Source organism: Mus caroli, unplaced genomic scaffold (genome assembly GCF_978045245.1).
Source record: "Mus caroli unplaced genomic scaffold, Mus_caroli_1 scaffold_14, whole genome shotgun sequence".
In the NCBI taxonomy this organism is placed as follows: Eukaryota; Metazoa; Chordata; class Mammalia; order Rodentia; family Muridae; genus Mus; species Mus caroli.
The window spans coordinates 108,807,907-108,830,052 of NW_028227269.1; the positions used below are offsets into that span (position 1 = coordinate 108,807,907).

Consider the following 22,146-nt stretch of genomic DNA (forward strand, 5'->3'; position numbering starts at 1 on the left):
GCCTTGACCACATCAGGTAGCAAGTTCATAGAGCTATCATGATAGAGCTGGAATCAGAAATTAACTCCAGAAACTCTGCCTGGTTCAGCCTGGCCTTCTCAGCAGCTCAGTTAGTCAGGATGGTGAGGGAGACTGTAGGCCTGTTGTCACCACCACAGCAGTGAGGGACAGGTGGTATAAGTACTGCATGTGTTCGTTCTTTTGTTTTTCACATGGAGATCAGACTGGCCTAGAACTCACTTTGTAGACCAGACTAGCCTTGAACTTACAGAGCTCCATCTGCTTCTGCTTCCCAAGTGCTGGCTGGGATCAAAGATATGTTCCACCACACCCAACACATGTATTATTTAATGTGTCAAATAAAGACTGTTTTAAAACGTACTTAATATATGTACATGAGTGCTTTGCCTACATTTATGTCTGTGCACCACATTCATCCCTGGTGCTGAGGAGGTCAGGAGAGGGTGTCAGATCCCCTGGAATTGAAGTTACAGACCGTTATTACCAACAAATGGGTGGTGGGCACCAAACTGGTCCTTTGCAAGCTTTTGGCCACTGAGGCATTTTCCTAGGCATCCCCCACCCCCACCCTCTTCTTTGGCCAGTAGCATGGGGTAGCTCATTGTGAGGCTGAGGACTGAGGTAGAAGGATCTCTAATTTGAAGCCAGCCTGGGCTGCACAGATAACCTCTATCTTGAGAAAAATAAGAATGGAGGAAGATAAGAGTTAGGTTCCGAGAAGGGGTCTGAGAGGTTCTTCCAGAATATAATACTGCTCTGGGTCTTGGGGCACTTGTGAGGGAAAGGAAGGAGGCAAGGGTACCCTGCAAACTGAAGAAATGGAGCCAGGCATGGTGGTGTGTGCCTGAAATCCCAGCCTGGGCTTCAGAACAAGGCCCTGTCTAAAAAAACAAACAAATCAGAACAAAAACAGAACTTCTCTGTCATTGTCATTTACTAGACCATCAAATGACAACAGAGTGAAGTCACCAGGTGGTATAGCAGCAGTCATCAGAAAGAGGAGTTACAGCCAAATTATTTATGTCCTGCTGAGAGATTTGGACTGGGGGGGGGGCACTTTTAATCAAGGATGGAATGTGGTTTTTTTTAAATCTCACTTTTAGAAGGTGGATCCTAGTGAAGGAAGAGACAATGAAGGTACTAGTGAGTGTCCAGGTGAGAGCAGGGGGCTTGAACTAGACTTTTTTAAAAAAATTTTTTATTATATATTTTCTTCATTTACATTTCAAATGCTATCCCAAAAGTCCCCTATACTCTCCCCCCGCCCTGCTCCCCTACCCACCCACTCCCACTTCTTGGCCCTGGCGTTCCCCTGTACTGGGGCATATAAAGTTTGCTAGACCAAAGGGCCTCTCTTCCCAATGATGGCCAACTAGGCCATCTTCTGCTACATATGCAGCTAGAGACACGAGCTCTGGGGGTACTAGTTAGTTCATATTGTTGTTCCACCTATAGGGTTGCAGACCCCTTCAGCTCTTGGGTACTTTCTCTAGCTCCTGCATTGGGGGCCCTGTGTTCCATCCTATAGATGACTGTGAGCATCCACTTCTGTATTTGCCAGGCACTGGCAAAGCCTCACAAGAGACAGCTATATCAGGGTCCTTTCAGCAAAATCTTGCTGGCATATGCAATAGTGTCTGCGTTTGGTGGCTGATTATGGGATGGACCCCTGGGTGGGGCAGTCTCTGGATGGTCCATCCTTTTGTCTTAGCTCTAAACTTTGTCTCTGCAACTCCTTCCATGGATATTTTATTCTCAGAAATCAGTCTGGCGGTTCCTCAGAAAACTGGACATAGTACTACCGGTAGATCCAGCAATACCTCTCCTGGGCATATACCCAGAAGATGTTCCAATTGGTAATAAGGACACATGCTCCACTATGTTCATAGCAGCCTTATTTATTTATTTATTTATTATTAGCCTTTTTGAGACAGGGTCTCTCTGTGTAGCCCTGGCTGTCCTGGAACTCACTTTGTAGACTAGGCTGGCCTCGAACTCAGAAATCCACCTGCCTCTGCCTCCCGAGTGCTGGAATTAAAGGTGTGCGCCACCACTGCCTGGCAGTAGCCTTATTTATAATAGCCAGAAGCTGGAAAGAACCCAGATGTCCCTCAACAGAGGAATGGTTACAGAAAATGTGGTACATTTATACGATGGAGTACTACTCAGCTATTAAAAACAATGGATTTATGAAATTCTTAGGCAAATGCATGTATCTGGAGGATATCATTCTGAGTGAGGTAACCCAATCACAAAAGAAGTCATTAGATATGCACTCACTGATGAATGGATATTAGCCCAGAAACTTAGAATACCCAAGATACAACTTCCAAAACACAAGAAAATAAAAAAGGAAGACCAACGCGTAGATACTTCATTCCTCCCTAGAATAGGGAATAAAATATCCATGGAAGGAGTTGAACCAGACTTTGACAGTCCTTTTGCTCATCAGCAGACCTTGACCACCTGCAGCAGCAGATTAAACCTGCCCTTTGTCCTCCCTCTTGGAGGAGAGAGGTATAAATAGCAGTAGCACCCACACATACTACTGGCTACAGAGGGACCCACTGTGGGATAGGAAGAAGTGCAGACTGCTTTAAGCTGGCAGATGAGAAGTTCTGAACAAGTGGTGTGCTTCAAGGTGAGCCTCTCAGGAGGAGGGGGGGGGAGGAGGAGGAGGGGAGGGGAGGAGGAGGGGGGGAGGGGAGGAGGAGGAGGGGGGAGGAAGAGGAGGAGGAAGAGGAAGGGGAGGAAGACGAGGAGGAAGAGGAGGAGGAAGAGGAGGAGGAGGTGGCCACAAACATAAGGAGTTAGAGACAGGCCATTTCTGCAGTAGGGGTGGCAGGTAAACCATTTGGGATAGAAAAGAACACAGAATCGGGGAACCAAGACAACAGCTTCTAGGCAGAGCAGTGTGGAGTGGGGAATGAGCGTGCAGGGCCTGGTCCAGGCAGAGTTGCTTAAAGAAGCCTGGATCAAAAGGGGATGGAAAGACAGATTGTTGGGGTTATTTTTAAAGATCCTTCCCTCCCTCCTTCTCTCTCCCCACTTTGTCTCTGTGTGGTCATTGCCTGAGGAGGCCAGAAGAGGGCATCAAGTTCCCTGAAGATGGAGTTACAGGCAGTTGGGAGCTGATGGGGGGGCGCTGGGAAGCCCCTGAGCTTATTTTCCAGTTTCCAGCTGTTTGGGACACTTACTGTGGTTCCTTCTTAGAACTGAGTTGGAGGGAGGCGTTGATAAGTTTAAGGTTCTGCCTGTCCCTACACTGAGTGAGAATGGAAGGGAGCGGAGGTGCATTTTGTACTTGGTTTAAGAAACCTGCAGATACTTCAAGTATGGATCTGAAGGGCAGGTTTTCTGTCGGTTGGTTGATAGGTTTGCTAAGTAGGGAAATAGATGGGCAAGGTGACTTAGAGAGTGCAGTTGCCATGTTGGATGACTTGAGTTCCATCCCTGGAACGCACGTTGTGAAAGGAGAACCAGCTTACACTCTGACACACGCATACACAAAACAAACAAGTAGATACATACATGTAATGAAATTTAAGAAGGGATAAAAATTTGAGGTTTGCTAGCATGTGAACACAGTTCTGAGAGTTCGTGCAAGGGGTCTGTGGGGAGAGTATTCTAGGAGTAAAAGGTGCCTGAGACGGAACGGAGCTGACTGTACTCCAGGACTGTAGCCCTCCCTCTCATGCCGTTCCTCAGAACACCAGACAACCAGTTAATGCCCCACACCAGCAAATTCAGTAGTACCTACACACAGATGCATACCTGCCAACAGAGGAGGGTTCAGAATAGCTGTTTGCATGCTGTGGTCTGGTACTGGTACATAAGACTTTCAGATGTGTGAAGAAAATGCAATTGTAAGTTCTTCATATGCACTGGAAATAAAAATAGATAATATTTTTATATCTGAAAACAAGTATAATTTCAAAGGTAATTTTTTTGCCTGCAAATTAGAACTGTAAGAATTTTAAGTGCTTATTTATAGAAAAGCTAGAAAATAGAAAACAAAAAGCCAGGAAAACATCACCTATAAATCCTAGTGCTTACTGTTAGCCATCATAGTCTCCCTCTTCCCTCCCTTTCTCTCCCTCCCTATAAATCCTAGTGCTTACTGTTAGCCATCATAGTCTCCCTCTTCCCCTCCCTCTCTCTCTCCCTCCCTATAAATCCTAGTGCTTACTGTTAGCCATCATAGTCTCCCTCTTCCCCTCCCCCCTCCTCTTATTTTTCTTTTTTGTATTGGGGGTGGTGGTGGTTGTTTTTTTGTTTGTTTGATTTTCAAGACAGAGTTTCTCTGTATAACAGCCCTGACTGTCCAGGAACTTACTTTGTAGACTAGACTGGCCTCAAACTTACAGAGATCCACCTGCCTCCATCTCCCAAGTGCTAGGATCAAAGGCGTGACCTACCTTGCCTGGCTTCTTCCTTTCTTTGTTAATGGGGCAATAACTGGAGGATTCATACTTTTCTGTAGAGATGCCTGCTGGCCTTGAGTTTGCCCCTGGTTCCTCCAGGACTGAACAGAGGGGAGCCCTGGCACTGTCTTGTTCCTAGTGTTGGGCCTATTCTCAGACACTGCAGAGATTTGTGTAGTTCTGCCTACTTCTGACCAGAAGAAAGGGGAAATACCCAGTCCTTCTAGACTCTTCTGGAAGTGAAGTCCTCGGCGCCTTCCTGCCTCTTCCTCTTCTAGTTTGTTAAAGTAGAGCTGAGGTTCCTGTTTATTGTTACCTGTATGTATATTGCCACATAGTTTATCAACAAGATGGTGGTGTCTACCCAGACATTGTGATCAGTGTTTCTGACTTGCTGGAGCACCCAAGAGTTTGTTTTTTTAACTACTGGCTATATATTGGGGAAGAAGTGTTACAAAGGGACACTTGTTATAATAATCAAAAATTTTCTTTGTAAAAATTCTGATTTGGGGTATATACACAGGATGGTGACTTAAAGGAATTTTGAAAGTATTTTTGCTTGCTTGCTTACTTGGTTTTGGGTTTTTGAGACAGGGTTTCTCTGTGTAGCTCTGGCTGTTCTGGAGCTCACTGTAGACCAGACTGGCCTCTGCCTCCCCCAGTACTGGGATTAAAAGCATGTATGACTACTGCCCAACTTGAAAGTGTTTTTTTTTTTTAATTATCATATATTAATAATACATTTATAATAATGGCATTTTCTTTTTTAAAGACTTATTTGTATGTGTCTATGTATGTATGTGCATGTTCATACCTCCTCTTGGTGGTCAGAATTGAGTGACAGAATCCTGACAAGTAAAGTCTTTAAGACTAACAACAAAAAGCAAAATACAAGTGCAGGAATCAGTGCCCCACTCATGGGCGGCTCTTTCCCTCTCAGCCTTCCCTTCTCCAGCCTGTTTACTCACTTTACTTTAATGTGTAGGTGTTTGCTTGTGTGTAAACTGGACCATGTGCATGTCTCAGGCTTTAGAGTCCAAAAGAAGGCATTAGATCTTCTGGAGCTGTGAGCCACCATGTGTGTGCTGGGAATTGAGTCCCTGTCCACTAGAAGAGTAGGCAGTGTGCTTAACTGCTCAGCCATCTCTCGGTCCCTCTGCCCCTTTCTTCTCCTGTGTTCCCTGAGCCTTGGAACGGGGGATAGAGATGTCCTACTTATGACGGGGCATTCCGCATCATTTATTCTCTGTAGTTTGACAGCTACAAGGGAATTTTAAGTTATGTTTTTTGATTGTGGTAAGCCATAAAACATAAAAGAGCTTGTTATCTTGGCTGCTTTTATTATTGATATTAGGACCTTCTGTTCTAAACTTTGAGGCCAAAGCAGGCACACGTGTCGTGTCCTGTGTTTAGATCAAGTCTGGCTTGATATTGTGTGTGTGTGTGTGTGTGTGTGTGTGTGTGTGTGTGTGTGTGTAGGAGATGGGTTATGGGCGGGGTGATACTCCCAGTTCAGTTAGAGTCCTCCTGTCCGGGGACTCCAGGAGTGGGACCTGCTGTGCAGTGCTTTGACTATCTGACTGAGTGGGCTGCATTATGTCAGTTTTGGTTTTGTTGCTTTTTTTAACTGAAGAAATGAAATGAGCATACAGTGATCAACTTCTTAAAGTTTTAACATTGGTAAAAATGACATATGCTCCTTTCTTGGTGGCTTTAAAAATACCATTTTCTAATATAAGCCTTCTCTGGGTGAGCTTCAGGCCTCTCCACTTACTTCTGTTTTGCTTTTTGTGTGTGTATGTGTATTTTTATTTTTATGTCGTTTTTAATTGCTGTTTTTAATTGTTTTTTAATTATAAATTAATGTCTGTGTAATAGAGTGCATACCCACCCCCAAATATTTTTTCTGCTTGTCCTGTTGGTAGAAGTAAAAAAAAATAAAAGTGAATGAAATGCTTCAGAAAGCTTCAGGTCACATTAATTGTCATTGACACTTGATGTGGCCTCAGATAGGTCTTCTTGCTCCCGGCTAACGAGTGTGATGACCCAGGGACTCTCCTGCTAATGCAGTGGGCAGATACCTTTTTCTTACTTGGTGTGATTTTTTTTTTCTTGAGTTACTTGAGCAAGTCCAAAGAGCACTTGCTCGAGGATGAGGCAGAAGGTGAGCTCTGGCAAAGTGTTCAGGACCCATGGAGAGCCTAGAGCTTGAGCCCTGACCTGTCTGTGCTCACAAAAACGTCAGGGTTCTGTTGTGGTGTGGGCATGAAATGAGTTGGGTTTTTCTTGTGTTCACAAAGTGGTTTTGGAGACGGGCTTTAGTCCTTAGGAAGCCAGCTGTTTAATGGAGAGCTCTGTGGTCAGTATAGTAGAAAATGACCAGATGGCCTTGTTGTGCACCCTTGGGTAGAGTTTTCCAGAGGTCTACATTCCACCATGCTTCATTGGAGATCCTAGGATGTCACAGGTTCCTGTTGCTCCCAATGCTGCCTTGTTTGACTTTCCTGCTCATTCTCAGTACAGGCTTGACTTGGGGTCTTTATACACTTCTACCCTTCTCACCACCCCTCCCCCCACTCCCACACTCACTGTTATAGGCATGCCACATCACCTCTGTTCATGGCCTACTAACCAGTTCATCCCCACTTGACCTTCCATTCCGTCCCTTCTGCTGAGGGAGTCCACCTTGCTCTGTCCCATCCCTTTTCCGAGCCTTTGATGCCCCTGTCTGCAGCGGTGTGGGCTGTCAAGGGGTACAGAGTGAGCGTAGGTATGCACTCACAGTTTCAAAGGGGGAAGCCAGGTGAAATTACCTTTAAGAATATATTGTATTTTATCTCAGACACTCAAATATTTCACTGTACAATATAAAAACAAGGAAGAAGATCATTGACATTCCTTTTTCCATCCTACAACTGCAGAATCCAGTGTGTGTTTTGCATTTACAATACATCTCCTTTGAGGCCAGCAACAAGGAAGGGGCAGTGTAGGGCTCCAGGGCCAGAGCATGGCTCCATCCTGGGACCTCAGTCACAGCCCTGTGTCCCATGTGATCGTTACTCCAGGTGCTCCAGCTGTTTTCAGCTTCTCAGCTGCTGTGTGAGAGCCTGGGCCCTTTTGCTTCTGTCTCCCCGCCTACCTCCATAGAGTACTAATTACATACAGAAATAGGGTTTTGCTGGGACAGCTTTCCAAATGCTTATCTAAATGAGGGTTTGCTCCCATGAGAGCCCAGAACCAACGACAAGATCCCGCCACCTAATGCTGGCTTCTAACAGGAATCTATCATTTTTTCAGCAGATGTTTTCTGAAATAAAAACATGACCTTTTTGGTGTAGAGGCTGGGCTGTGTAAAATTGTGTTTTGTTTTGTTTTTGAGACAGTCTTGCCAGGTCCTCTTAGCTGGCCTGGGACTCCCTGTGGAGCGTAACTACCATGCACACATTCTCTTTGAAAATTTAATCCTTACATTTATAGGATAAACTATTCCAGGTGTTGGTTTATTTATTTGAAAGCTGGGTGGGCATTGGGCACTTTCTGTTCTCTTTGTTACACTCAAAGTAATAATAACCTAGAACAACTGGAGTTGGTGACTCTGTGGTGAGGGGGCTGCATTGCCCACTTGGCTGTGGTGTCAGCTAGGCCAACACTCTGTTGCAGGGAACCTTTGCTGGTGACCACGGCAGGCTGGGCTTGAGACCAGTTCACATTTTACCATGGGACACAAGGTAGCTAACCATGTTGGAGCCACTCTCAGAAGCACACTGCTACTGTAACAGCCTCTTGAGTGCCTGCATCTATCACAGCTCGTCCCAGGTCTTGTCAGCATACCTTGTGCTGGCCTCCCTGTTTTGTCCACTGACCCCTACCAGGTTAAGAGGCGTCTCCTAGCTGCCCTCCACCCAGCCTTTCCATCATCACCCCACATCTACTATGTGAAATGGGATGGCAGTTTTAATGGATGCTGTATGAGTGTCTGACACAGGATACAGTCTGTGCTGAGTGAGGATGTGAATGGATGTTACTTCAGACAAGTTTGCTGACCTTTGAACTTCTGTTTCTTCACGGGCTATACCTTTTGATAGGGAAAGTAAGCTCTGGTGGGAACATAATTTGCTACAGTCTCTGTGAGAGGCAATTAGGCTGCCCCTGTGAACAGTAGGGGCTTCCAGCATCAGCTGTCTGTCCATGTGATTTGTAATCTCAGAGAAGATTTCTGAAATTATAGGTTGCATCACTGAATGGGAAAGCAGAGGTGAGAGTTGTGCTGTATCTGGCAGTTATGAGGTCATGCACTCTGGATAGATGAGCTAATCCCAGTGATAGGGAGGCAGTTGGTCCTGAGTGCAGAGGAGGAGGCCAAGAGAGGCTGAAGTCATGCACATGTGTTATGAGTGCCTTCACTGTTGAGGGGTTGTTTGGAGCATTCTAGCGTGAATGTAAAGCCTCTTGCCATGCTGTGCCCCTTGGGGTTTGGTCTGTCATTGCTCACACTGGTGTGCTCAGTTCCCAGGGCCGGAATGTAACAGTGAGGACGGCATACCACAGCACGTGGTATGGAAAGTTTTCTGTCACATACACACATTATTTAGGGTGACCGTAGTGCACCCTTCTAGTTCGTGAGTGAGACTGGTCTGTAATGCATCTGGCCACTGCAGTAGCGCCACTAAAGGCACTGTTGCTGTGTCTGTTGGGCAGTCACACTTTTGGCTGCACTTTCTCACCAGGATTACATTTTTTGAGTTACAGTAGAATTTTTCCATTGTGCTTTAAGGCTATAGTTAAAAATTTACTCCTAGCCGGACGTGGTGGCGCACACCTTTAATCCCAGCACTCGGGAGGCAGAGGCAGGCGGATTTCTGAGTTCGAGGCCAGCCTGGTCTACAAAGTGAGTTCCAGGACAGCCAGGGCTATACAGAGAAACCCTGTCTCGAAAAACCAAAAAAAAAAAAAAAAAAAAAAAATTTACTCCTAAGCATCCTGCTAGAAGCTTTCGTGATCTTCAGCTTTCCCACCTGTATGTAGTAGAGTAATAGTGCTTGGGGAAGTGGACTTGGACCAGCCAGCAGTGCGGCTCTAACCCTGAACTCCCTGACCCATCCCTCCCTGCACAGGGAATCCACACCTTTACAACATGCCCATCTGCCATAGTCATGTCCCCAGGTGCAGAGTGAGGAGTGCTGGGGCAACATGACCTAGTGGACACATGGAGACTCAGCTCTCAGGCTCCGGAGAGCTGGAGGTCTCTTCGTTTCTTCATCCTCCTAACATACTCTTTCCCTAAAGCTATGGTCTAGCCTTGAAAATGACCTGAGCCCTTGCTAAGAAATGATGATGGCCTAATGGAATCTTGCGGAGTAGTGCTAGGTGTTTAGGCTACTGACATTAGCATATGGCAGGTCACCAAGCAGGAAACAGGAGTCAGGGAACAACAAACAAACAAACAAAAAACTGGTGACAGTATCCCCAAAGACAGTACTTACTGGTCTAAGATGCCAGTCATGTTCTGTGCCAGTAGCAGTGGTAGCTGATACTCTGCCTAAACCTAAGAACTTGGAGCTCCAGGCCTCCATGCTGTGGATAGACTTTTAGGGTCCCACGTATTCCTGCCAGTGATTTGTTAGTAGTCTATTTCTTGTGAGGTCTTTTCTTTTTGCATGAGCTTGCATTTCTTTTCTGTCCTGTCCTTTATCATTGTTCTTACTGCTGTTGCTCATAACACTGTGTATGAGACCCAGATCCTCATGCAGGTGGCACCCCAGCTTCTGTTCTTTATTTTTTTAAAAAAAATCACATCATTTAATTTCTATAATTTTTTGTAAAAAAAAAATTGCTTTAACATGGTCACCAGACCAATTGGGCAGATGGCTATAGCTCAAGCCCATAGCAGTGTGCCCTGAGATTCATGTTGGGGAACCCCAGCCAGTTAGGTAAAGCGGAAGTGCTTAAGCGTTTCTAGGCTGACCCAGTAAAGAGTGTAGGCTTAACAGAGACTGCCTGGCAGTTATGTGGCAGGATTGGGAACTGGTTATTTCTGGTAATGTGATTTTGAGACTACAGCCTGTGGAGGGTGTGTGTCCTAGTGAGCCCTATAGCAGGGTCTGCACAGAGAAGAAGGCTACCCCTTGTGTATATCTTGAGTGGCATTCATGTCTGGCTTTCGTGAGTTTGGTTTTAAAGACAAGACCCTGATAGAAGCAGCTAAAGAGGCAGCTAGGTCAGTGGACCTGAGGTGAACACGGAATGAACACAGTGGTAGTGGTAGAGCAGACTCCTGAGCTAACCTCCATCCTGTTCCAGAGAGAATGAGGAGATGTGGGTAAGACACTCACAGTTCATCGTCTGGATTGAGGAAAGCCACAGTGAGTCCAGAGCTGCATCCTGCCAACCCAGGAAGTATGCTTTCAAGTCCTGTGTTCTGCTGGTCACAGGCTACGATGATTCCCTGCCCTTGAGCAGCTACAAAAAGGGACAATGTAGTCAGCCCATGGCCTGCAGTGACAAAGGCAAAGAAAGCTGTGAGGACTGAAACTCGTCCTCTGAGTCCTCATCAAGAGGAAGCTGCTGTAGTTGAAGCAAAACATTGAGCCGCTCCTGCCATCAGGGGCCAAAGGCTGTCTTGCCCCTGTGTGCCCGGGACCTGATACCTGGCACAGAATAGGCTCTCAGCAGGTAGTTATCAAATGACTGACACCCAAGTGCAGTTCTGGGATGGGCCACATGTGCTTCACTGGCCTGCCTGACAAAGTGTGGAGTGCCCGGATGAACCATTACCTTCTTACCAAGAAGCAGACAGGTTTTTTTCTGGAAAAGTAGACCTTAACTTCTCCATTGTGATAATGTGTTCTCTTTGTCTTCACAGAGACTAATAGACAAGTCCCGCGTAACCTGTGTCAAATGGGTTCCTGGTTCGGAAAGCCTTTTCCTAGTAGCCCATTCAAGTGGGAACATGTACTTATATAATGTGGAGCACACTTGTGGCACCACAGCCCCCCACTACCAGCTCCTGAAGCAGGGAGAAAGCTTTGCCGTGCACACTTGCAAGAGCAAATCCACGAGGAACCCTCTCCTTAAGTGGACGGTGGGCGAGGGGGCCCTCAACGAGTTTGCTTTCTCCCCAGATGGCAAGTTCTTAGCGTGTGTGAGCCAGGACGGGTTTCTGCGTGTGTTCAACTTTGACTCAGTGGAGCTGCACGGTACAATGAAAAGCTACTTTGGGGGCTTGCTTTGTGTGTGCTGGAGCCCAGATGGCAAGTACATTGTGACAGGTGGAGAGGACGACTTGGTGACAGTCTGGTCCTTTCTAGACTGCCGAGTAATAGCTAGAGGCCATGGGCACAAATCCTGGGTCAGTGTTGTAGCATTTGATCCCTATACTACTAGTGTAGAAGAAAGTGACCCTATGGAGTTTAGTGGCAGTGACGAGGACTTCCAGGACCTTCTTCATTTTGGCAGAGATCGAGCGAACAGTACACAGTCTAGGCTATCCAAACGGAACTCTACAGACAGCCGACCTGTAAGTGTTACATATCGGTTTGGTTCGGTGGGCCAGGATACACAGCTGTGTTTATGGGACCTTACAGAAGACATCCTTTTCCCTCACCAGCCCCTCTCAAGAGCAAGGACACATACAAACGTTATGAATGCCACAAGTCCGCCTGCCGGAAGCAATGGGAACAGTGTCACTACACCTGGGAACTCTGTGCCCCCTCCATTGCCACGGTCCAATAGCCTTCCACATTCAGCAGTCTCCAATGCTGGTAGCAAAAGCAGCGTCATGGACGGGGCCATTGCCTCTGGGGTCAGCAAGTTTGCAACTCTGTCGCTACATGACCGGAAGGAGAGACACCACGAGAAAGACCATAAACGAAACCATAGTATGGGACACATTTCCAGCAAGAGCAGTGATAAACTGAACCTAGTTACTAAAGCCAAAACGGACCCAGCTAAAACTCTGGGGACATCCCTGTGTCCTCGGATGGAAGATGTTCCCTTGTTAGAGCCACTGATCTGTAAAAAGATAGCTCATGAAAGACTGACGGTATTGGTTTTTCTTGAAGACTGTATAGTCACTGCTTGTCAGGAGGGATTTATTTGCACATGGGCAAGGCCCGGTAAAGTGGTAAGTTTTAATCCTTAATGCTGCACCAGATCTAGAACTTGACTAGGTAGTGATTTTTATTTCTTGTGGGAGGGGTGGGATGTACAATGAATGTGAATGACACTTCTTAATGTAAATCTAAATGCATCAGAGCCATAATTTTGGATACTGCATGCCATGTAATTCTGAATCATTTGATAATTCACCTTAGAGCATTTAAAAATATATATAATCAGACTAACTGCCAGCCAAGTCAGTCATCCATCCCTCTGGGTATATAGAGCCCAAAGTTAGCGTTCCTGTATCAGGCTATTTCAGTTCTAGGGAAATCATGACAGTGTGGAGAAATAATGACATTAAAATGCTAAAGTCAAAATGTATGCTCTAACTGGGATATTTTTTGCGTAACCACTCAACTAGATTATTGTATACCTGGTCAGTGTATGTCAGTACACATGGGTATTAATTATCATTTATAGTCCAACTTTTTATCTTAAATTATAAAATAACTTAGGAATTTATGAAAGTTAACTTAGGAACAAAGCGTTCATCAGGGTTGATTGATATTATTTTTACATTGTCTGGCAATCCACAGAAAGAGAAGAGCCTTAATTTTTAAAACCCATTTTAGTCATTTTATGACAATTAAAATTGTTTAATAAACATCTTTTTTCAAAGAAGCAGTTTGTAGAACTCTGATTCAAATTGTGCACTAAAGTCCCCACGTGTTCCGGAGCTGGGCAGTTTAGATGTTCAGTGGCCAAGGACAGCAGCCACGGCTTTCAGAAGGCCTCCCTCTTGCCACATCAGCTAAGACTCACATGTTAGATGCGCATACTTAGTTTCTCCCCAACAGCAGAAGAGAGGTTCTGACTATTTTGTTGTATGGAGTGGGAGGAGCAGGAAGTTGGCTGGAAGCCAAGGACAGGTTCCTCTGTTCTGCTCTGTGAGGACTGTTAGGTGTCCAGGCTGCAGCGTGCCTCCTGACTTGGCATTTGGTGGGTTCAGGTCCCCCAGGGGGAAAGCACAAAGACACACACACACACACCCGTCATGTTCTCGTACAGCAGCTGAGAGTCCAGGACTCTGGGAGACAGCACTGCTGTAGGACTCAGACCCTACCCTGAGTGCCATCCCTCTCTTAACCCGTGTCCTCAGGAGCAGTGCTGGGTCAACTGCCCCTGTGGCAGTTTGCTTTCAGCTCCTTAGGTCCCGCTCAGCTGCTCAAAGAATTTCTTTTCAAACACCAGTTTTCACAGTGGAGGATAGTTCCTTGAGCTCGGTATTTTGTATCAAAATGATAGTTATTTTATTTCTTAATTTATTTAGAACATTTAGGATTATTTTTCTGTGTTGTACACCTTTGTAGTTAAATATAGCAGGAATGATCGTTTGTATTGACTCTAGAGTGAACTTGGCTCCGTAATGAAGACTTGGCAAGGCTTTTATGTCTCCGAGGTACCAAGACTCTGGTAGACAGTGGTCAGCTACTGGCTTCCCTTGCCAGAAATCCAGGCCATGTCCTAGGCCCCTTCCCTTGCTCTTACATGTTCATGGTGGATCTGGGCGCCCCCCATTCCTATCCTCCCCTCCACCCCCAGAAGTGGCTGCTGTTTAACGTGGTAGCCACGGAAACATTCAGCCTATGAGATGATGGCAGTCTCCAGCATATCTCACCTGTGTGCCAAGGCATTTCATGTTGTTCCATGAGCAACTAACTCTTCACAAGGGTGCTCATGTCCCATCTACCCTGGAAATTGACTCCTTTGTTCGTAGGGTTCTGATCTGAGGTAGCAAAGACTGCTGCTATATAGACTTTCAGGACTTCAGAGGTCAAATTGAGCTGCTGGGTGGGTAGGCTAGAAATGAAACATTCCACGTGCAGTTTCTGAGACTCATTGTCAAATGCTTCGGAGTCATTGAGTATGCAGTTTCCAAATTCAAGACTGTGTGTTTGGCCTAAATAGGGAGTGCCCAGTCATAGGTAAGTAACGTTTATGGTGAAGCTTATGGTGGTCTCTCAGTTTGAGGGTATCTTTGCTGGCAGGGGGCCATTGCATGTGTATCTGTGGACCCAGCACAGATAATGGGCGCTTACAGATTCCCTGTCCTGTAGCATTCCTAGACCCATGAGCTGGGATCAAGGGGAAATAGCTAGGATGCTGACAGTGACTCGAATCACTCGCTGGTGGGAAGTGGGGGAGGTAGATCAGGGTGGAAACTACTTTCTTTAAAGGGGGAAAGAAAAGACCCCGCCGATGTTGTCGGATGGAGACCTATGAATTCTCTTCTGCATCCCCATAAAAACGTCACAGTTTGTGATGTGGGGTTTCGTCACAGTATATTTCAACTTCTGCTGCTAAGTGTTGTGTCCTTAATGATTAACCTGGGAACCCTGTTTGGGGTCCTTTGCTGTGTGTGTCTTCCCCCCTGGGCTCCCTGCTAGGTTCAGGGTCTGGTAAGAGCCCAGGCCAACTCGAGAGGGCTGGCTTAGTTGCATGATGTGGCCCAGGCTGGCCCTGCATGGAGGGCGCGGTGCTGCTCCAGGCCCGCTCTACCCCCCTGACTGACTCCTGCCCCCCTTTCTTTGACAGCCGGCAGAGCAGTTCTGCAGGCAGGAGGACAGAGTGCAAGGTGTTCTCCAAGACCAGAACTAAAGGTGCGGCAGCTCCAGAAGAGGGTGCTGGTGCTGGAGGGCGGGGCTTCCTTCCTCCTTGTGCCCTGCAGACAGAGGTGGTGGGGTGTCATGGGGTTGTACCAATTGTCATGGTGGGTCCTGATCTCCAAAGAATGAGGACTAGGGCCACTGTGCTTCTACAGTAGCCACCCAGAGAAATGTTTTTAGTTTTCTAAACAAACTTTGAGCTTCCTCATCAAAACTTCCCTGAGCGTTTTCATGAGCAAGAATATCTTTGATAACTAGCTACTGAACTAAAACAGCTACTGGCAAGAGGCTCTTAAAGGCAGGGTTCCAGTCTGCATGCTGTGGCCCAGAGTCCGCAGGCTCAGTGAGGGCCACTGGACAGTTGGACCCTCCTGTCTGTCCTGCTTGCCCACCGCAGGCAACTTTTCTGGTGACTCGAGAAACTAGCTGCCCTGTAGCTATGGTGAATCAGCCCCCAGCTTCCCCCGTTTTCCTTCTCTGTGCATGTGGTGCCAGGGACTATGCCAAAGGACTCATCCCCTGCCAAACACAGCTGCACTTCCGAGCCACATCCCAGCCCTCTGCAGAGGCTTAGAAGTTGTATCTTCTTTTTAAAGCAAATGCTCCAGAGAGACTGGGTGATAACCTGCAGCTAGTGGCTTCTGCCTCCAGATTAGCCTGCACAGGGCAGAGTATTAAGTTTGTCCTGATGGTTGAGTTTAGAAGTGCTCTGAGAGCTGCTGAAGTCAGGATGCAGGGTGAGGGCCATTAGAGAAGCCAGTGTGGCGAGGAGAGTAGCCACAGTGTCTTCAGAGGCACTCTTAAATTAGGTGGACAAGGCCCAGGTCAGCAGTCAGCTCTAGTGTTTGTCTTAAACGCTCAGGGCACAGCCGTTCCTTCCATCCCGTGACGATGCAGTCTGAATTTTTAATAAACTCTAACATTACTGAATTTGTGCTAAAATGAGTGAGCCTGCCTTAGCACACGTGTGCCTGTGTGCAAGGCCCTCTCATCTCCCGCTGGAGGGAAACGTTTTCTTTGTTGAGCAAGCTCAGGAGTGTAAAGAGTAGCAAGACACAAGACACGGCCGGCCGGCCAGCCAGAGCTTAGTGGTGGCTTTTCCACTGGCTGACCTTGGAGTGCACGCTATGCTGTGGGCAGTTAGTCACACATCTTGGCTCAGGACCAGTTGCAGCACTGAGGCATGTGTGACCACTGTTGAGGCCCTCTCCTTACCCATGGAGCCTCCGTGCACTTCTCTGGGTAGGCCTGTACTGACTTGAAGACATGGCCTCTGGCTTGGGTTTGGTTTCTAAGGCTGTACTGGTCTCTGTCCTGGGAATGCATGGGGGAGCCACCACACCCCCATGCCCTGTTTATGTCAGAGCATGCTGTTTGCCGTGGGCTGACTGGACCACCACAAGCTGGCTTAGGTTAACAAGGTGCTCATCAAAGCGCTACGTGGTGGCTCCCAGGGAGCAGAGCCGGCAGTGTGGCCCTGGGACAGCCTGTGGCTCATTTGTGGGAAAGCACTTGCATTCAGCTGTTACCTTGACGCTCAGATCCCAGATTGAATTGTAAGACTGTTCTTTTCACGGAGCAACTGTCCCATGACGCTGGGGTTTTCACTCATGCTGCAATTATTACATTTTCTTTGTGTCATGGTTCAATTCCTGACTCTTGAGGTAAAAGTATGAAAATCGTGCATTTTAACTTCTGTGTACTTAGGTTTTAAAGACTGTTATTAGGTGACATTGTGTAAAGTTGTATGGGTATATTTATTTTCAGTGAAAGTCAAGGTAAAACATGTATTCCTTTCTTACATTTTCATCTGATCTCTTCACAACTTGAATAAATTTCATGAAGAGCCCTCCTGCTGTGAACTACCAGGAAACTGAGCTCCTAATGTCGCAATAACTAATGAAGCTTGAATATCAGTATTGTTCTTCATTTCTGAGAACCATGTTCTGTTTCACTGCCTTGTCTTTTAGCTGTTCCCTTGTCCCTGTCACAGCAAAAGACTTACCATATACTTGACTTCTGAAGTACTGGAGGCTGTCCTCTGTATATTGACATTGAATAAACGTGTGAATGCATTGTAAATGTAGATAAATTTTAAGTCATTTTCATATCCAAGCTTCATAAAAAGGAATCTCAGTGAGCCAAAAGAGAGAAGCTGTTAAATGCTGTAAAATTCAGAGCCTTGTTAATGTTTGTAAGACACCATGGAAGACTCCGTGTGGACGGACCATGGTCTCAGTTAGCTTCTAGATGAAATGCAGACTGAGCAGCCCAGATTCTGCTGTGTGATCTGCTCTCAGTGAGGCACTGGGATTCTCTGTGTGTGAAAAGGTCCAATGTAATGCTAATGATAACGCTGAAGGTAGCTGGTCTACCAGTTGGCTCTGCAGCCACCTAGCCAGCCTAGTGAGCCAAGGGCACCGTGAGCCTCTGTAGGAGCTCTTCCCACCTCACCCCTGCTGGGCTTCTGTGCTGGGGCCTGGCTCTGTGATCACCTAGAGCCCAGGGTAGCAGGAGCAGTAGGTGAGTGCACTGCACAGGAGCATCAGCCATGCTTTTTGTCCTGCTCTAAGGACAGGTCCCTGCCCGGGCGACAAGGTGAGAGGGAGCTAGCCCATGCTGCCCCATACAGCTGTTGCCTCTTAGTTCCCGAACTCTGGGCTTTTGCTTAGCTGCCTGTCCTCCAGGCTGGTGGCCTGCCAAGCCCTGTGCTCTGCCTCTCAGCCCTCACAAAATTCTAGGGTTTCCTTACTGCCTGACTTAATGGGTGCATGTTGGGTTGGCTGGGAGTACTGCAAAGCAGGAGAAATGTTCAACCTGTAGTTTAAAGTGACCTCCCAATTTCCCACCACAGGAGCAGCACGGCTTTTTCTCAGTGCTATAGCTTTTCAAATGTGTTTAAAGAAAATCATAATGTGACTTTAAAAAAAAAAAACCAGAACCCTTCTAGTATGTGAGTGGGAGAAGAAGTGACGTCATCCTTGTCCCACCGTGTAGGGCTGGCTGCCTGTGGACAGTGGTGGTCCGTTCCAGCTAGTGAGTCTGCTGCAGCACCTCTGTCTTGAGGCTGCGCCTCTGAAACCAGCCCCTCTCTTTAGGGAAGGCTCTGGCAGCTCCTTGGAAGGGTGAGCTTTGGAGGATTTCTGACCCTCTTTTCCTCCATGGCAGACTTGAGGGGCCCAGCAGGTCCCAGGATGAGGGCCTTAGCTGGCAAACATTTTTCGAAGTGCACAGCCTCTGAGGAGCCTCCTGCTGCTTAAACCTTTTCTTTTCTCTGTCTTCCCCTAGATGGCTGTAAAGAGTGACTGTGGGAACCCTGTTCTCATCAGAGACCATGTGTGCTCTCAGTGCCTGTCAATGGTAGGAAGGCTGGTCAAGGGACAAGACCCAGAAGCCAGCAGGAGCCAGAGTACCAGGCCGTAGGACTGTGAGGCAGGGAGGGACACACACTGAAAGCTTCTTAAAGCATCTCATTGAGTCTGGGCATGCCAGCCTCTTCCATGGACCTTACACAGAACTGTGGCCTTCTGTCAAGTTTCTCTCTGGCAAGTTGGAGTGTATATAATAAATTAATGGATTCGTAAGCTCAGACAGATAAGGGGACCCAGCAAGGGGCTAAGAGTGTGTGCAGGTGTTGTCGCTTGGGATGGTACTCATTGTGCCCCATCTGAAGAGGCATGAATTGCTTAATTACTTCAGTCCTGGCCTCCACCTGAGAGCAGTTCCTGGCGTATAGGGCCTCAGGGCCAGCTGTCCCTCCAAGCGGAGACTGTAGAATCCACTGGTCACTTCTCCTAAGGTCTCAGGGGCAGTCTGCCTGGCTGATCTGGGGGGCGGGGGGGGGAGTTGTTGGTTTGGTTTGTTTTTTTCTGAGCTGAGGGATAAATAGCTTTGAACAACTAGGTTCAAAGCTAGAGGTGGGGCACTCAGCCCCAACATCCATACCTTATCCTACACTGTTTCCTTGAGGTACTGTCAGATGTTTATGGCCAAAGGTTGCTGAGGTCAGATAGGGAAAGGGCAGCTTTCCCATAGCCAAAGCTGGAGGCCGATGTAGACCCAACAGAACCACAGGACCTGTCTTAGCTCTACCCTGCATAGTCTAATCCAGCGTCTGGTCAGTTATGACCCATCTCCACAGTGTCCGCCAGGGAAGGAAAATGGACATGTTCTTTGGTTGTAGTGGTTTATAAGTCTTTGTTTTTCTTGTATATCCTGGTGGAAGAGGCTTAATTCTATTGGCTTTGTATTTATTGTAAATTAGAATCCAACCCAAAACCAAGACCTAGAGTATTTTGTTGTGTAATTTTGAACTGAAATACCCAGCAGTTTGGGCAGCTTTGGTGAGACCAGAAGAGCTTGTTAACCGTTAGGTTTAGGAGTTGTCTTTGTTCCAGGGACCTTTTGCTTGCTTTTGTGAGCCCTTGTAGGTGCTGTGCTGGCTCTGGTGCGCACATCCCAGGTACACACATCTTCCTGTGTGCTGGTCTCTGAGCTCAGGCCTAATCTTCACTGATCTGTCCCCAAGCAAAGGAATTGGGACTATGAAGTAAAACACCACCAGCCTGAGAGCGGATGAAGGAGGGCTGTGGAGCCTCCATGCCTCAGACAAGAGCTGTCCTTCTGCTCCTTCCACCTCCCAAACTGTCTTACACTGATGGGCGTAGTGGGACTCAGCTACACCCCGGAAGAAGGGTATTTTACATTGTCTGTCTTTAGGGATTGGGGTTTCATAGATGTCTCCTACAGCCCTGGCTGCCTCAGGTTTCCTACATGGCTGAAGATGACCTAGGACTCTTTTATATAAATAAATATCAGTTCACTGTCACTGTCTTCAGACATACCAGAAGAGGACATCGGATCCCATTCCAGATGGTTGTGAGCCACCATGTGGTAGCTGGGAATTGAACTCAGGACCTCTGAAAGAGCAGTCAGTGTTCGTAACCACTGCACCATCACTGCAGTTCCGACCCTGGACGACTTCTCCTCCTCCTCCTCCTCCTCTTCCTCCTCCACCCCAGTGCTGGGGTTATAGGCCTGCACCACCACACCCAGTCTCACATTTTCTTTTGAATGTCATCCGCACGTCCCAGCACCTCCAGTTCATTCTGCAAAGCTGCATGAACTGTAAGAAGTAAACTGGTGGTGTGGTTACTGTTCTAATATTTAACATCAAACCTGGGCAGTTTTCACCTGACCCAACCCAGTCTGACCCTGCCGAGACCCTTCCCGGCTCCACACATTTGGCTGGCAGCACTCTTCCATTGTCTGGCTATGGTCAGAGGCAACACCCACAGTGACAGGGCAGGCCGTCTGTGTTTGCAGTGCTACCTGGGCACAGGAGGTTGGTTACATACTCAAGTGGCTGCTGCATGTGTGCTGTCCTCAACCTGGGGCTGGGCGGGCCAGAGCTGCTGGATCCTGCGCTATGTGCAGCAGCCTCCCTCACTGGCATGGTGGGTTTGCAGGGGCTGGGAGGGGCATGGCCCTCCCATGCATTATCTGGACAGGGTCTGAGGATAAGAGCTCCTACAGATGCAGAGCAGGGGCCCTTGCTGCATTCCATCTCTTCTTGCCTCTTGTTTTGTCTAGACCAATAAATAGATTCCAGCCTGAGGTAAGAAAGTCCAGGCCAGGTGGCTTGCAGTGGGCCAGCTCTTCCCTAGCGCCCTCCCAGCACAGCCTGGAGTGAAGCCGATGGCCCATTCACAACTTTCAATGTTCTGCTGCTGTAACCGGCATGTTCCTAAGACCTGAGCAGCAGGCTCTGATGTGACTGAGTGCACACAGCCCAGGAGTGAGTGAGTGCCCTTGGCTCTCAGGGTGCTCAGGCTCTGTGCTAGCCAGTGTGGGTAGCTCCTCCTCCCGCTACCCATCCTAGCTGCAGGAATCGCCACCAGGGCCTGGTCTCCTTTTCTGCACCTGCAGCGCCTATCTACTGGCCAAACTAAATCTTGGGGTGCTGCACAAGAAAGCAGGTGCACCCCAGGTAAAGATGCCTTTCTAAAAGTGCCACTAGACTGCCCTTGGAGGACTACCTGGCTCTGAGGGCCCGCTCTGACCCTGTCCTCAGCTACATTGCCTGAGCCACACCCTCTCCCAAAGGCTTTGATAGTCTCCAGTAAACACCTTCTAGCAGCTGTTGAGGCAAAATCTCAATCCAGGCACAGTACAATGCTCTGAGAATTAGCTAGGTGAACAGGGAGTGTGTTAAAGCCTGGCTCCCAGCCCTTGGAAAGGATGCTGGCTGACAAGGGTGAGCTCCAGGGCTCTCTGCACTGCCCTGTGTCTTGCTGGAATAATGGAAACTGCTTTGTTCACAGGGCTTGTTGTCATCCCCAAACCAGGCCACTTCTCCAGGTGGGACTGTAGTGTAGCAGGTGCACTGCTGCTCCCAGGCTCCCCGGACACGCGTGGACCGAGGGAGTGACAGACGACAACGGAGCCATGAGCTGCGCTGGAGCCACAGGCAGGCGGCAGGCAGCAGCGGCCTGCAGGGCAGTGTGGAGCTGCTAAACCCAAAGAGTTGTTTCCATTTTTAAGTCAGTCTGTTGGGGCTGCAGTAAAAACTGAGAAATGGAGTTTTCTTGCTTTTTACTCTAAAATTCAATGTAACTAAATCCATATATATATATATATATATATATATATATATATATATATATATATATGTGTATATATACATATATATATATATACACACACATATATATACATAGTGTAAAGTAAAATGTCTCTTGAACAGAAACCTTAAATCGAGCTGTTCTAAATAGCACTTGGCTCTGGTTTTGCACTGATGTGTGTTATGCGTTAGGTGGTCATTAGACAGCCTGGGATGCACTCATGGAGACAGCTGTCACCTCCGACTTAAACACGTGCTGCAGACAGACAGATGCTGCAATCATAGACTTAAAACATTGTTTGCACTTAAATAG

At 47.4% G+C, this 22,146-nt stretch overlaps 1 protein-coding gene across 8 annotated transcripts in view; it reads left to right on the forward strand.

The window, feature by feature from the left end:
* Wdr20 (WD repeat domain 20) overlaps nucleotides 1–21,875 on the forward strand; it is a 66,222-nt gene extending 44,347 nt beyond the window's left edge. For 2 of the 8 annotated variants that reach the window (XM_029484437.2, XM_029484438.2), the window contains exons 3-5: nucleotides 11,308–12,567; nucleotides 15,141–15,205; nucleotides 21,535–21,875. In XM_029484437.2, coding sequence (XP_029340297.2) covers nucleotides 11,308–12,567; nucleotides 15,141–15,203 — 1,323 coding nt within the window. In that variant the 3' untranslated portion in view covers nucleotides 15,204–15,205; nucleotides 21,535–21,875. The other 6 variants (XM_021179287.3, XM_085830680.1, XM_021179284.3 and 3 more) reach the window with 5 other exon arrangements.
* The last annotated feature ends 271 nt before the right edge of the window (nucleotides 21,876–22,146 follow it).